Source organism: Syzygium oleosum, unplaced genomic scaffold (assembly GCF_021117445.2).
Source record: "Syzygium oleosum isolate NSW1041296 unplaced genomic scaffold, Sole_v2.1 Sole_v2.20, whole genome shotgun sequence".
Classification (NCBI taxonomy): Eukaryota; Viridiplantae; Streptophyta; class Magnoliopsida; order Myrtales; family Myrtaceae; genus Syzygium; species Syzygium oleosum.
This window is the reverse complement of record NW_026607504.1, coordinates 4,698,620-4,714,265: the sequence shown is the minus strand read 5'-3', so window position 1 is coordinate 4,714,265 and position 15,646 is coordinate 4,698,620. Positions and strand designations below refer to the sequence as shown.

At 40.0% G+C, this 15,646-nt stretch overlaps 2 protein-coding genes and 1 non-coding gene across 5 annotated transcripts; 2 read left to right on the top strand and 1 right to left on the bottom strand.

The window, feature by feature from the left end:
* Positions 1–2,140: 2,140 nt before the first annotated feature.
* On the top strand, positions 2,141–12,446 carry LOC115683673 (alpha-mannosidase). 2 transcript variants are annotated; one of them, XM_056320444.1, is made up of 29 exons: positions 2,141–2,631; positions 2,751–2,834; positions 3,960–4,048; positions 4,135–4,309; positions 4,571–4,690; positions 4,781–4,864; positions 4,950–5,021; positions 5,161–5,274; positions 5,588–5,688; positions 5,790–5,883; positions 6,220–6,391; positions 6,490–6,575; positions 6,749–6,814; positions 6,888–6,944; positions 7,042–7,261; positions 7,610–7,746; positions 8,694–8,762; positions 8,877–8,936; positions 9,088–9,159; positions 9,858–9,905; positions 10,108–10,227; positions 10,650–10,715; positions 10,863–10,975; positions 11,067–11,151; positions 11,229–11,339; positions 11,408–11,503; positions 11,569–11,616; positions 11,963–12,031; positions 12,153–12,446. In XM_056320444.1, the coding sequence occupies exons 1-29, from the start codon at positions 2,419–2,421 to the stop codon at positions 12,339–12,341; spliced, it is 3,030 nt and encodes a 1,009-aa protein (XP_056176419.1). In that variant the 5' UTR covers positions 2,141–2,418; the 3' UTR covers positions 12,342–12,446. The 2 variants fall into 2 exon arrangements, with proteins under 2 accessions (XP_056176419.1, XP_056176418.1); XM_056320443.1 differs by having other exon boundaries at positions 2,146–2,631; positions 6,220–6,387; positions 6,486–6,575.
* A 563-nt stretch (positions 12,447–13,009) lies between these two features.
* Positions 13,010–13,083, bottom strand: TRNAI-AAU (transfer RNA isoleucine (anticodon AAU)). The gene has a single exon. It is a non-coding gene; the product is annotated as a tRNA-Ile (tRNA).
* Positions 13,084–13,133: 50 nt separating this feature from the next.
* LOC115683676 (uncharacterized) lies at positions 13,134–14,607 on the top strand. Of its 2 annotated transcripts, none has more exons than XM_056320445.1 (3): positions 13,134–13,268; positions 13,850–13,963; positions 14,041–14,607. In XM_056320445.1, the coding sequence occupies exons 1-3, from the start codon at positions 13,251–13,253 to the stop codon at positions 14,287–14,289; spliced, it is 381 nt and encodes a 126-aa protein (XP_056176420.1). In that variant the 5' UTR covers positions 13,134–13,250; the 3' UTR covers positions 14,290–14,607. The 2 variants fall into 2 exon arrangements, with proteins under 2 accessions (XP_056176420.1, XP_030464103.1); XM_030608243.2 differs by having other exon boundaries at positions 14,158–14,495.
* Positions 14,608–15,646: the final 1,039 nt, after the last annotated feature.

Sequence of the window (15,646 nt, the reverse complement as noted above, 5' to 3'; positions counted from 1 at the left end):
CTTACTGAGTTGCTCATGCAGTAAGTTGTAAGGTACTAATATCTCCGGATTGAGATGTATATGACTGTCAACGTGATCTCTGCCCACTTTGCTAATTTATAAGAAGCGAAAAGTCTGCCGCCATCTGTGGGATATAGGGACCGTTTGGTTCAACTTTGCCAAAAGGCTTTTGGGAAACAAAAAAAATGGGTTTTCGGTGAACACTTTCGGAAGATGGATTACATTTCCAAAGTGCTCTGAATGCCTTCTTCTCGAGGATTGCAGCGTGTAGTATGCATATGGAGCTAGTTGAAATTACTCTAGGAGCGTGGTCATTGCTCTTCACGGCACTTTTTGGGCTGATCGTCTGAGCCATGTTTTAGCAAATGATCAACTTAGTGTGGTTAGAGTCTTACAACAGGTCTCAATGGTTTTCTCGTATGTTGTATAGGTGACAGATAGATAAGAGTAGTGGTTCATTCGGTACTCATTTTGTTTTCTCTTAACGTTATTAAACTCTAATTACTGGTCACAAATGTTGTTTCCGAGGAGGAATTGTTGGGGCCTGATAAAACAATGTGGTCGAAGAGGGCATTGATTCATACCGGTGGTTCGAAAGCATAGGGTTCGGTCGGGTTTCGCCGTTTTCTTTGCTGGTGTTAGTCTCTGCAAGTTGCCGTGAGCTGTGTCTCCAATTTTTTGTCAAGATAATGAAATTCTGGCTTGGACTCTCGCTGATGAATCGATCAGGTTCCTTACTTAGGAGTCTTTGATTCGAACGCTTGTTGGGAAGTGTCTGTCTCTCGAAGGGTTGCTAACAAAGTTGAAGCGGGAATGCAGTGACGATGGAAAGTTGGGTGATGTGTGGAATTCCACTTAATTCCTAAAAAGCGCAAATTTTAGGTCGGTCCCAATTCGGATCTTAACTTCTTTTGTCTAATAAAAAACACTAACTTTCAGTTTATTCTCAAATCTAGCCACCATCAAGTTTTCGTCCAATGATGCCTTCAAAGATTTGAAGCGTCATTCCACATCATTCGCATATTTTTCTCTGCTTTCCGGTATTTCACTTCATCTTCTTCATCATGATCATGGCTGCTCAAACTCATGGAGGGAGAGAGAATGTACACGTGGAATGACATGACTGTTAAACAGCATCATAGACGAAAACTTGACAGGCCAGATTTCATTACCGACTGAAGTTTATATTTTTTTACGAAACAAAAAAAGATTTGAGCCAGAATTTAGACCCAACCTATCAAGTTTGAGCTTTTTAAGGGCCCAAGTCTAGCGCGAAAAAACTTGCATTTTTTAACTTAGAATTTGCTGTGTGTAATTTCACATGCTTCAAAATCCGTGGTGCCCAAATATTGAAATCTATGTTCTGTCCTCATGGAGACAAAAAGTGAAATTTGTAGGGAGTTACCTGAGAGAATACCAAGTATAATTAAGAAAAATTTAACTTTTCCAATAAATGAATATCGGATTTTTTTACACGTGATAATTGTCTTCTTGACTTTTCCTTTGTCAAGTCATCAATGAATCGATCAGTATCCTCGTCCGGTCCAAAAAGAAACAGACAAATGTCTCGACGAACGTCCCTCGTGATTCGTCTCTTTCCTTCTCTCTTCCTTGGCCTGCTTCGTCCGGTCTCTTGGCTTTGAAGGAAGTCCCCCCCACAAGTTCTTTTCAATGGAAATACTCAGATTTGTTACTGTTATTTCTGGTCTCTGTCAGATTACACTTCGCATAGTTCAACATCTATCGTCCGAAATTGTGGAAGATCCCATTTAGGATCACGTTAGATGCCACGAGCCTTCTATCCATTCTCATCTGATCATAGCGCAAGGTCGATCTGGGACGATTGCTTTCATTTTTTTTAGGAAAAGAATGGTCGGACTTGCATATATATAGAAATGAAGTTCGATGAGTACCTATTATAAAGAGGAAGTCCGACCATCTTAACCGGACACAATCATTTTATCGAAAAAGATCGATTTTGATTTTCTTTTCGTTTGCGTGAATAAGTGTATCCGCCGCATAAAATACTCACCGCAAATGGCATTCTTACTTTGTCCTGAGTGGATCTTAAGTACCCAATGTGCTCAATTATTGAATGATTGCACCAACACAAAGGAAGTATCTTTGCACTTCTAACTATAGAAAGAGAGAATGAAGCAAAAAGACTTGGTCTTTGATGGAGTTTTCATGGCACAATCTGTGCCAACTCACAGTCAAGAGTCAATATCCTACACACCCCCTACGAATTACAGGCCGTCCACTAAAGTCCAACATAACCGGCGGATGTCTACACACCACTCAATCATTGGTCCAGCTCTTGGGAGCTCACCATTTATCAATCGTGTGAAGTCAACACTAAAACTCTGAGAGAGAGAGAGAGAGAGAGAGAGTGAGTGTGTGTGTAGTTGTGGTTGCTGAATGGGTACTCTTGTGGCTTCTTGTTTTGTGATTGTGATGTTGGAGATTGTATGGTTGTATGGAGGAGTGGATGGAGCTTACGTGAAGTACAACACTGCTGCTGGGGTTGTGGAAGGGAAGTTGAACGTGCATTTGGTCCCGCATTCGCATGACGATGTCGGATGGTTGAAGACCGTTGATCAGTACTATGTCGGCTCGAATAACTCCATCCAGGTCCTTAAATATTCGGGATCGAAGAGCATAGTGAAGTTTGGCTATACCGTTCAGTTGACGAATAATTCTGTGGTTATGTGAGTGGGAAAATGTTTTTATGGGTTTTATTGGTACTTCAGGGTGCTTGCGTCGAGAATGTGCTCGATTCCGTCATCGAAGCGTTGGCGCGGGATCCCAATAGGAAGTTCGTGTTCGCTGAGATGGTAAATTCTGTTAATTTTAGATTCTCTCTGATGCATATCTCTGAAGGCTCATTTTTGTTTTGATCATCTTCAATCCATGTTTTTAAGTTCCCTGCAATCAGTCAATTTTGCTATCTCAGGCTTGAATCTACTTAATCAGCTTGACGCTGCTGGTCTAGAGCACTGCAGTAAAACATCAATCCAATTGACCGTCGTGACGTTAATCCTATTCATATTTGTAATCAACAATTCTGCAAATCCATTATGGTTGACATGAAGATACCGACCGGTTTGGCCTTTAAAAAAGTTAAAATCTTTGTGCGATACAATTGCATTAGAAGAGTAACTGAACTTCCAGGCATGCCTTCAAGACACACTAGACAGTAAGATGTTGAAGTTCAGCATTTCAGTCCCACTTAACATGAAAATGGCCATTACACGATTCTCATTTTTTATTCAACGCTAATAACAAAGACGTACTTTGGCATGATGGACCCTTGGGATTATGTAGCCACATGTTTCCTGTCTTTTATGCTTCATGAACGCTACATTTGATAGTACCTATTACCTTTTTCTTCCCATGAGTATTGTTTGTTATTCTGCAGTAAAGACATCTGGCATTCAATTATCTAAACACAGAAGAAAGATTTGATGCCTCAAGACTATACAGTCCTTACTCATCTTTTGCACTTACATTCTTGTGGACTAGCATACTGGTTCTCTTAATCTTATCAGAGTCGGTTTATTCCCTTAATTGCTTATTTTTGCAGAGGCCTCTTCTATTACCCTCAATACAGGCAAACAAAAATGAGAGAGAGAAGAGACAAACTGTGATTTAACCAAAATTAATTTTACTTATCAAACATTTAAGCTGGAAATTGTGTACTTTGTTATGCTTGTAAGACAACGCACTTTGTAAATATTATTTATCTTGATAGATGCGGATCATACCCAACTTCTGCTTGTTTTGAAGTGTACCTCACTAATTGTTTGCTCACGATTGTTGAACAATCGTGGTTTCTGTGAACAAACGGTAGTTTTAATGCTATAGCTTCTTCACTTCAGGCCTTCACTCCTTACCTCCACTGTCCACTTACAAATGAGCTTAGCTTGATACAGTAACTAACGAATTTCATGAAATTTTAGGCTTTCTTCCAAAGATGGTGGACAGAGCAAAGTCCAGAAACACAAGAACAAGTGAGGAAACTTGTGAATGCTGGCCAATTTGAATTCATGTATGCGCTCAGTAAGCATTTAAATGGGTCTCTGGCAATTTCTGCACTATTACTGTCCTGACAGTAGTAGTGTTGGCAATTTGCAGAAATGGCGGATGGTGTATGCATGACGAGGCTACAACTCATTACATCGACATGATTGACCAAACAACTCTAGGTCATGGCCTGATAAAGTCACAGTTCAACAAAGTTCCTCGAGTTGGATGGCAAATTGATCCGTTTGGACATTCTGCCGTGCAAGCTTACCTACTCGGAGCTGAGGTAGAAGTTTCTATCGAAGGTTTTCTCAATTTCAACCTTTTCTGTTTTCACCTTCCAATCGGTCTTAAGTGTAGCTCTGAGTTATTTTTTATTTTGATGTCTGTACAATATGATGCAACTGTTAGACTATGAGAAGTCATGTTGTCTAACTTTCTTAGTCCTTAAATGAAAAAAGAGTTGCTCAGCATGGTTCTTTTTCCCAATAAATTTTCCTTGCTTTGTGTTGTATTTCCTACAAAAGGACCATCACCATTTTTGCAGGTTGGATTTGATTCCGTGCATTTTGCGAGGATCGACTATCAAGACAGAGCGAATCGCAAGAATGATAAATCTCTTGAGGTTATATGGCGTGGGTCTAAAACATTTGGTTCCTCATCTCAGGTTTGAAATAGAAGCAACCTCATTACCTTCATTTTTCTTGGTTACTGCACCTCAAAGATTAACATCATGCACTTGTCTGTGCCCTTGCAGATTTTCACAAATGTGTTTCCCATTCACTATGGTCCACCGGAAGGTTTCGATTTTGAAGTGTCCAATGATTTTGAGCCTGTTCAGGTGTGTGCTGTTATTCAACCAAATAAGTCATTTTCAAGCTTTTTTTTTGGCAGACAGATTCACAATTGAAATATTCAAACTGCAGGATAATACTCTCCTATATGACTACAATGTCGAAAAAAGAGTGAATGATTTTATTAGTGCTGCAATGACACAGGTATGCTCTTAGCTTTTTGCAGACAACAGCTTTGTTGTATGTTGGTTTGTCTCAGACTGAGACTGACCATTCGAGTAATAATATGTGAATAAACATCTTTGAGGTAAACATTTAGGAACTTACTTTTCCCAATGAACAGGCAAATGTTACCAGAACAAATCACATTATGTGGACCATGGGTGATGATTTTCAGTACCAATACGCCGAGTCTTGGTTCAAGCAGATGGACAAATTCATTCATTATGTTAACAAGGTAAAACTACCTGCTCTACTATTTGCTTTTATGATTGTAATATGCGAATGTTTATACTTCAAAACACTTGAAGTTTTGCAAAAACTCATTTCCAGTCACAGATAATTCTGAGACTTCCCTATGCATCAAGGTTGTGGTACTTTCAACAGTATCTTTTTCTTTGAGATGTATCCCAAAAGGATCTACAATTAGTTCGGAATAAGACTTTCTAAGCTTACTCTGGAAAGGAGAGATATGCTTTTGCCCTTTTTATTTCTTTCAGTGTACTTGCCATAATTTTCTTTTCCTGTTCCTGATATTTCCTCTCTCTCAGGATGGTCGGGTGAATGCACTATACTCTACACCATCTATTTACGTCGACGCCAAAAATGCAGCAAATGTGTCATGGCCTTTGAAAAGCAATGATTACTTACCGTAAGTGTATCTTTTCTACCCATCTCAGATGCCTCCATGTGATATATCTATTTCAATCACCATCGACTAGATATATGATGGACACTTGCTTCTGTGTACAGGTATGCAGATAGAAAAGATGCCTACTGGACTGGTTACTTTACTAGCCGGCCAGCCCTGAAACGATATGTTAGGATGCTTAGTGGATACTATTTGGTATTGTTTCTCTTTATTAGAGCTCATACTATATCAGGACACAGTATATCTCTTCCTGTTGTTGCGCTATTGTAAGCCAAGTAGAACGCTGACAACTTGAATGATTTTGTCTTTACTGTGTGCTTACATCTAGGTAACTTAAGTTTCTAGAGTGGTGAGTTGCGATATCTACGAATTGTTTATGTGCCATGGGAAGGGTATATTCTTCAAACAAACATCTGAGAAGACATTATGTTTTCACCCATTCCTTTATGATAAATATCGTCTATCCCACATATGTACTAAGTATAGCATCATTAAACATCACCATCATTGTGCTCTCTTTTGTCTATATAGGCAGCGCGCCAGCTTGAATTTCTTGTGGGGCGCAGGTCCAGTGGTCCTAGCACTTATGGGCTCGGAGATGCCTTAGGAATAGCGCAACATCATGATGCTCTCACCGGTACTTCTGTACAGCACACGACCAATGATTATGAGAAGCGCCTAGCTATTGGAGCTTCTGAGGTCGGTACATGAAGTCCCGTTGATTTTGCCCTTTTGGGGTTCTTTGTTCTCAACTCTCAATTTAGTCTCTAAATGCTCTTTGTTCCTAAATTTATTAGGCAGAAGCTGTCGTTGACAATGCTCTCTCCTGCCTTGTTAGTAAGAAATCAGGAGGTCAGTGCTCATCACCTGCTTTGAACTTTAGCCAGGTAAGCTTTAATTCAATCCCTAGAGTTTCCGACCAAAAGAATTTGTAATCGTTCTTCACGCTATCATATAAGCAAGTCGGTTCATCGGGACCTAAATTTTGCTTGAAGACTAAATGTTTTACTTACTCAAGATGATCTGTATTCATCTCTTGTTTACGTCACGTTTTTTACAGTGCCAATTACTCAATGTAAGTTTTTGCCCAGCCACAGAGGAAGATATTCCGGACGGAAAGAGTCTGGTAACTTTTTGGGTTTTATGCTGTAAATTCTTTAAAGAAATATGTATGTTCTAATAGAAGTTTTCTTTATCAGGTCGTGGTAGCATATAATTCGCTTGGATGGAATCGAACTGATATTTTAAGGATCCCCGTGAGTATTTACTTCTTTCCTGTTGTGCCAATAGTTTATGCATCAAGAGATTGATAATTGCTCCTCGATATAACTTGGCAATCACAATGTCTACTAGGTTACTGATTCAAATTTTTTCGTCCGTGACTCTTCTGGAAATACCGTTGAAGCGCAATTTGTCGATTTGGATAATGTTACAATCAACTTGAGGAACTTCTATGTGAAAGCCTACTTGGGATTGTCGCCTCAGCAGGTCCCTAAGTACTGGCTTCTATTTCAAGTTTCATTACTGCCATTGGGTTGGAACACATACTTCATTTCTAAAGCAGCTACAGAAGGTTGGTATTTACATACTTGGTTCTCTACAACAATCGTTGAAGCCTCTGAGATTGATATTTATATCATCTGCCAAGGCTTGCTAGAGTAAATTACATGAACAGGAAGCACAATGAATAATTAGTCAAAATTCTAACCCTTAATGATCAGCATGGGGTAAACTACATCATGGAGGAACGGAGATGAGCCTAGACATTCTCCAAAACTATTCAGAATCCATTCGAAGTGCATGGTTCTGAGGCCTTAAAACCTATCAACACAATTAATTTGACACAGCTTCACAGTTGCTAGGGAGCCATGTTGACTAGTTTAAATCTGTTTTCCCTTATCTGGGCTTCAAAATGATGCAGGGGAAAGTAAATCTAGTTTCCTTTCAACACTGGACAATCTACAAAATGATACCATAGAAGTTGGACCAGGCGATGTGAAGATGCTATTTTCATCAACCTCCGGGCAACTTGTCCGGATATTCAATTCCAAAACGGGGGTGAGTTTAGAGAAAGTTACAGATTTTTGTTTGGCGACAAGATTTTCTTCCAAAGTGTGTTCACTGTTCTGTTACCATTTCACTGTGCATGCATAAAATCCATTGAAATTATCAATCTCATTCACTTCTTTAAATTCTTTGGACCAGAATCATACTCGCAATTTATTTGCAGGAAAAACTTGTTGTTTACAAAGATTTTGTACAGGCCAAAGTAACTGGCTCTAAGAAAAGGGCTATTTTGTGTACTGCCAAAAGTATGTTTGCATTCCATCAAAAGTATGTTTATGAACATCTCACTCACCAGTTTCTCTGAAATCTAAAAGTATATGCACACCACTTGTGTTGCTCATTGACAAACGCATCGTCGGGTATCCAAACAAGTTACTACGATGAAAATGGGTTCTGGAATGCAACTTGGCTGCTTCAGCTTTCTTCCTTCAATCACATCTTCCAAATAATAGTTTTGGACGCTTAATTGATTGATGTACCTGTTATATCTTCATTTTCCACTGAGGATCAGTTGAATCGGTCCTTTCTGTTTAGAGCACTATCTCATTTGGTTGGCATCTTAACCTACTTTATTAATATCTCTCATATTACAATGTTTGCAGCACCTCTTTGTCCTCTGAGGACTTAAGATGAAAGTGGTAATCCTAGTTTGAAGGGTCATGTAACAATTTATCGGCATATAGAAAGCGCCCATTTATAGTGGTGAAAGCGAAACGATGATGAGAGCTTCTCCTAAAATTGTGTTGTTTCCATTCATATAATGACATTAGCTTTTCTTCAGGGTTTGACAAGGATTCAATGTCCCACATTATAACACTCTGGCTTGTACTTTTTGGATTACATTGCAGTGCATTCACAAGGGTTTCTTATATGCTATTGTGAGGCTATGCCAAATTCACTGCATAGAATGTTCGGTTGATCGACTCTAATTTTGCCAGGTTGATGTAACAGTACAGCAAAGCTATCTCTACTATGCATCAAGTATTGGCGATACAGATGATTCTCCGGTAAATATTTCTTTGCTTGATTTGTGACACAATGCAGACTGGTATGTGGACCTATTCACAGCACAAACCAAGGAATGGTAGCTGCAAGTGCTCAGCAGAGTTCTTTTATTGCAGGCTTCTAATTTGTACGTCTTCCGACCAAATGGGGCTCTTCCAACTATTGTTTCAAGAAAAGTAAGCAGCCTGTCATTACTCAGCTGTACATACTCTAGCTCACTCTTGGAACATTTAATAATACCATGCATTCAGTGATATCTTACATTAAATCTTTTGTAACAACGAGATTGGACACATAAAAGTTCATCGCCTATTTCAACTCTCACAGGTGCCCCTGAAGGTTGTTCGGGGACCACTAGTCGATGAAGTGCATCAGCAGTTCAGTTCATGGATCTATCAGGTTATTCGTTTGATATATTAAGTCAAAGCACATTATTCTTTCTTATCCCGATGATTTGCTTAGCTGTTTCTCTGACTTTCTTTTCTAGAACCTATGGGTTTTAGTTCCCATCGGCTTACAGATTGCAAGATATTTGAAGGACCCAAAAATGTCCAGAATGTAGATATTTTAACAAGGAGTTAGACTGAAGCATAGTAGTTAACATTTGGCTTTAATGGCTAAGCTACTAATCGGAAATGTCATTCATTTAACCAGAATCCTTGACTAGAAAAAAAAAAAAAAGAGATCTGTTAATTGCATGTTTAACATTCCCATTAATAGCTTAAGTTTTCAAGTTTGATCTAAGTGAATATATACAGTAACTAAGTTTGGTCTTGTACTCAAACAGTGTTGCTCCCTTAGCAAACAAACAATTATAAGGGTTTTGATTTGATGTCAGAGAACTGGAAATTAATTTAATTCCTTTATGCGCCATTTTTATTGCAAATTTATATCCAGTATATCAAATAACTAATTTCTTTCCCAAACAGTTGCTGCAAGAAACCATGACATTATTGAAATACCCTTTTTGGGCCATTGGGTATGAACTGCTGCTAATGAAGTGCTTCTTATGAAGTTTTGGACCAGCATAATGGCATCACATGAGTCAAATGGCTTGATTTTCAGACATCTGAATTTACCTTTTTTCACTTTATTAGGTCACAAGATTACACAAGGACAAAGAGCATGCTGTTGTCGAATTTACAGTGAGTTGCCCTTCCCTATTTTTCTTGCTTTGTAAACTATGATAGTCTACATATGGCAGAGTAATGCAACAAAACAGTTGATTGAATTTTCCATGCTTTGCATGCAAATTCAATGGATTTATTGTCTCTACTGTCTCCGTAGTATTAGCCTCTTCAGTCTCCAAGAATATCCTCCTAAGACATCTTGCTTTGAACTTTGAAGATTGGACCAATTCCAACAGATGATGGAGTTGGGAAGGAGGTGATAATGCAAATGACGACAGATATGGCCACAGAGAAGACCTTCTACACCGATTCTAATGGAAGGGACTTCATAAAACGGGTAAACTCCGAGACCCTCGATTTTCTTTAGATGCCGCCTTTCCTTGTCTCTTAAAATTATCGAAATTCACGACTGATAATCTGAATATTGGTACTAGCAGATGGAGTGCAATGTTTGCTAGACTTTATTATTGTTTTCGAACTTACTCCACTAAGTAGCATCTATCCTAGTGTTATACTTATAAATTTGTGATGTTCTTCGGGTATTTCAAATTTCAAATGTTGTTTAAAAGAAAAGTTGGTTCACTTATCATTGAAAGATGGTAACTGGAATCTGCATTCTCATTATCCGCTAAACTACATCTTCACCGAAATGATGTACAACATATTATTCTCTTCCAGTCACAGCGTTATTTCATACAACTGCCATCTTGCTCGTTATGGTCCAAGGCTGATGCAAAAAGCTTAGAATCGTTCATGCAGGTGCGAGATTGTAGACCAGATTGGTCCCTCACTGTTACTCAACCTGTTGCAGGAAATTACTATCCAGTAAGTTCCTTAATTTAACGATATAACAAATGATTGCGAGTGATAACATGGTCCTTGAATAGATGAAACTTCATCAATCTATAGCATAGATTCAAAACTAAGTTTTTCCCCTAAAAATGATCCTCTCCTCCAACGCTATGCCCTCAGATTAATCTTGGCATTTTCACCATGGACAACAAAACGGAATTCTCGGTCTTAGTGGATCGTGCCGCTGGAGGAGCCAGTATCAAAGACGGGCAAATAGAGTTGATGCTTCACAGGTTTGGCACCTCATTTCCATGCTCCACCCCATATGATTACTTCCTTTCTTCGTGTTAGAAAACTTTTACCTTCTCTTGCTTCGTGCACCAGGCGAATACCCTTTGATAACACAGGTGTTGTCGGACCTCTCGACGAGATGGTGTGCATCGCAAATAGCACGTGCGAAGGACTAACGGTACATTACGTTTATCTGCGGATGAAGAATTGTTTTTCCTCGTTCATTTTTTCACAAGTGTGATGTTGTATTTCCAGGTACGAGGACACTACCATATAGGCGTCAACAAACCCGGGACAGGAGCTCGCTGGCGTCGGACTACTGGCCAAGAAGTGTACTCGCCTTTAGTTTTGGCTTTTGCACATGAGGTAGGGATCGAGAACATTAGCTTTTTTTGGACCATGCTTTAGCTTTTACCTGAACAATGACCCTGCAGAAGATGGAGGATTGGACAGGTTCTCATGTTACCAGGGCGACTACTATGGATTCGAGTTACAGTTTACCTCAGAATGTCGCTTTGATCACTCTGCAGGTAAATGAGTTTTATGTCAAATACTCTCCCTCTCTTGGGGATTAACTGACCTTTCTGTTTCACAGGAATTGGATGATGGAAATGCACTTCTACGTCTTGCACATCTTTATGAGGTGAGAAAAGTACTTCGTTTGTCCTTTTAGCCCAAAACGAAAGAGCTTCATCAATCTATATCATTTGAATGCAATGTCGTTGGGGCTATCATATAAAACTCCATGTGAGATCTAGAATCAACAGAACTGTGGATCTTCGCAAACCCACAAGAGACTATGGTCCAACGAAGGAGGCCTCGGATCTTGGATTGACAAATCCAATTCTTTTAGGCTATTCACTCACTACCACACTTTCCATCAATTTGACACACTGATTAAAGATTTTGTCCAACTTCAATCAAAGAGAAGTGATCGATATATACCACAGAGTATTCATTTCCATCGTTATTCTTGTGAATATATCTAGCCCGGTGAAGATGCGGAATATTCAACCTTGGCTCAAGTCGAGCTGAAGAAGATGTTCGCGGGAAGGACGGTACGTAGAGCTTTTGCTGCGATAATGTCATTATTCTTCTTAGTATGTGCCAACCACACAAATGAGTTTATCATACTGATGGACATAATTTAGTAATTGATACATATGGTCATGACTTCAGATAAAGGAAGTGAAAGAAATGAGCCTGTCTGCGAACCAAGAGAAGTCTGAAATGAAGCGGATGACATGGAAAGTCGAAGGGGAAGCGACAGTGGAACCGACACCCTTAAGAGGCGGCCCTGTCGACGTGTCGGATCTTGTTGTCGAGCTTGGTCCCATGGAAATTCGCACCTTCTTGCTGAAATTCTAAGCATTGTACATAATGTCTCTTTTCATGTAATCAATTAACATCCAATGTCTCCTTCATACATGCCCAAAGGGTACCCTTTAGCTCAAGATGAAACCATTAAGTGCAGTTTTTTATGGCTTTCCTAACAAGTGCACTTACAGTATCAATGAAGAAGAACGGTAGTTCAATTGCTTGCTTAGTTTATAAAAAGCAATCGGACAACCGCCTTCACAAGTTTCTTAGTGAGTACTCGTGATCGCCAGTTCAAATGTACGTAATCGTGTCCTTCAACTGCAGTTCTCTTCTCCGCTTTCAGACCGCGCAAAGAGTTTGCGAGACAGCTAAGGAATGCGCCTAATGACCCCTAATTCTAACTCGAACACGGAAGCTTGTTTAACTGGTCGCGCTAAAACTAACGATCCCTCCACTACGTTAAAACCCACACGCGTGATTGCATAATTTGATTGCTTTCTGAGATCAGAAGATGAACACGGTGGATCATGACTCTCGAACTCTAGGAACAGCTCATGTTTGACAGTGAGTGTCAAAAGCTTTCAACGCAGGTAGGAGCAATAGAAACTTCAGATGTTTGCATATCTTTGGTCGTCATCAAGGTGACGAATTCATCCATAATCTATTCTTTAACAAAAGAAAAAATTTTAAAAAAAAAATTATTATTATTCATAGTCTGGCCCATGCAGGTCTCGAACCTGCGACCTTCGCGTTATTAGCACGACGCTCTAACCAACTGAGCTAATAGGCCAATACGTTCGTTGGCTGTCACATGGTTTTATTACTATAGTAAATAAAATAGAGATTGGCATCCCTAGCTTATGCCCTGTTCGCACTTAAGGGCGGAGAAGCTGAGGAACCATCGTTTTGGCCTTTCTGAGGAAGACGAAGCGGGGACGACCGGTCGCAGTTTCCGCCATGAAAGAGGATTACGAGGTCAGTCGTTTCATCGGTTACTCACTCCATCCTTTCTCCCTCTTTCTTCCTTGAACTGTCGCTCCGTTTCGTGTCCCAAACCGAGCGCGATCGCTGTTCCGCTCCTTTCGTTTGCCCCCTTCTGATGTTGTCTGCAAGTCGTAATTGGACCGAGTAGTACCACAATTCTTAGCTGAAACAATCACCCCCGGTGTTCGGTTCGGCAAGGGAGTTTTTCTTGGATTCTAGGGTTCTACTGATTTCGAGTGATTGGGGAGCGCGAGGGTGTTTCGGTCGTTGACGATCGTCGCACGTCTATTCGGGTCTCGCAATTCGTAATTGAGGGGGTCAAATTAACGCGGAACGGTTTGAAAGAATCGAACTTTACCTTCTTGGTTTGGTTGCTTTTATTGTGGCCAAAGTGTGCATTAGTTTGGATCTTCTAGTTCCATCAATGGGACTGGTTGAAGGGATGAAATATGAGAGGCTCTGCTAGATTTTTCTTAAGCTGACAAGCAGCGGCGATTTTTTTGTGCGATCGAAAGGGTCTCTTCTTGTCCTCTGAATGTCTTAGCTCACGAGAAACCCGGAAATGATTTCAGGTCGAAGAGAAGAAGCAGGCTGCTGCGGATGTGCTCGATCAGTACTCCAAGTTTGTCCTGGCCTGCATCGGAAACCAAGTTCGACCTTGTGATATGAGGCTCCATCTGATGAAGGTACCGAATTCCCTAAGATTGTAGGGTGTGGTGAGATTGACTGGGATTTCCGCCATTTGATTCGTGGTCTGGACCAGAACAGGGACATGGTGGAAAGACGCGGTAGATTTGCTCTGTCGATTGATGAAATGGGATCCGGAATGGCAAATTTCCTTCTCATTTTTTCTTTTGGTTTGTTTGTTGGAATTGTTCAGGAGATATCCGGACTGCCTACATCTCTAAAAAGGGAGCCCTTTCAATCTCCAGCAAACTCCGAAGCCATGGGTGAATCGTCGAGCTCCGGGACAGCTAGACTCGATAAGCAAGACAGTTTTCGAGCTCTATAGTTGATGGTCATCTGAAGCAGAGTTGCTCGATATTTTCCCATGTGAGATGCAGGTTGAACTATCATAGTTCTAAGATTCTTTTTACCTAAGTTGCTCATGCAGTATATTGTAGGTATAAGATTTCTCTGGAGTTAGATGTGTATGGCTGCTGAAACCTCATGTAATGTGATCTCTGTTGACATAAATTCATGCACCCGCTTCGTGAATTTCTTGTTTAGCCCTAAATAGGTTTTATAAGAAGCAGAAATCCTGCTGCTGTCTGTGGGATATAGCACTCTAGGATTGCAGCCTCTAATATGCATATGGAGCTTGTTTGAATTACTCCAGGAGCGTGGTCATTGCTCTTCGCAGCACTTTTCGAGCTAATTATCTGAACTATATTCACCAAATGATCAATTTATCGTGGATAAGGCTACAATAGGTCTCAGTAGTTTTCTCGTATGTCTTACAGGTGACAGGTAAGAGTAGAGGTTCATTTGGTACTCATTTCTGTTTTCTGTTGGGAGAAAATTCCTTAGATGTTATTTCTCAACCTAATTAATCTTGAATTACTGCTCACAAGCATTGCTTACTTGGAGGAATTGTTGGGGCCTGATTCGAAAGTATAGTTTTCAGTTGTATTTCGCTGGTTTCTTTGCTGGTGTTAGTCTCTGCAAGTTGTCATTGGCTGCGTTCACGAAGTTTTCTGAAGACAATTAAACTCCGGCTTGGACTCTCCGATGAATTGATTGCGTTTCTTACCTAAGTGCCTTATCTGAGCTATTTTTTTGTGAGTGTCCGGCTATCGAAGGGTCACTAACAAAGATGAAGCCAGAATTAACATGATTCGAGGGATTTTTAACTTACTGTGATGGTGGAAAGTCAGGTGATGTCTGGAAATCCCTTGTTGAGTATAGCACGAAAGAGCTTGCACGTCCTTTTCCTATCTTGTGTTACTTTTTATAAAGGATGACTTGAGTGTGAGCTGCACGAAAACTCTCAAATGGCCTTTTCATTGGATGTCACAGGTTATCTTGACGCTTTTAGGCCATGTTTGGTTCACCGTGGAGTTGGATTCCACAAGGATTAGGATTCCAATTCCTTGATTCTTTTATGTTTGAAAGAAATCTAAATAGGGATTTGGATTATTTATGGAATAGAATTCGTTGAAAAAGATTGAATTTGGTTGACTAAGTTAACTTGTTATTGGGATTCCACAAGCACTTGTAATAAACAAAGATAGCAAATTATGAACATGAATGTGAAAGAGTTTTAGCAGATTGAAGAAAATAAAATCAGAAAGATAAAACATGCGATGGATTTTCCCGAGGGTCGTGATCCTCTCCAGTGGTCAGTGAGGGCCTTGCCAAGTGAAAAA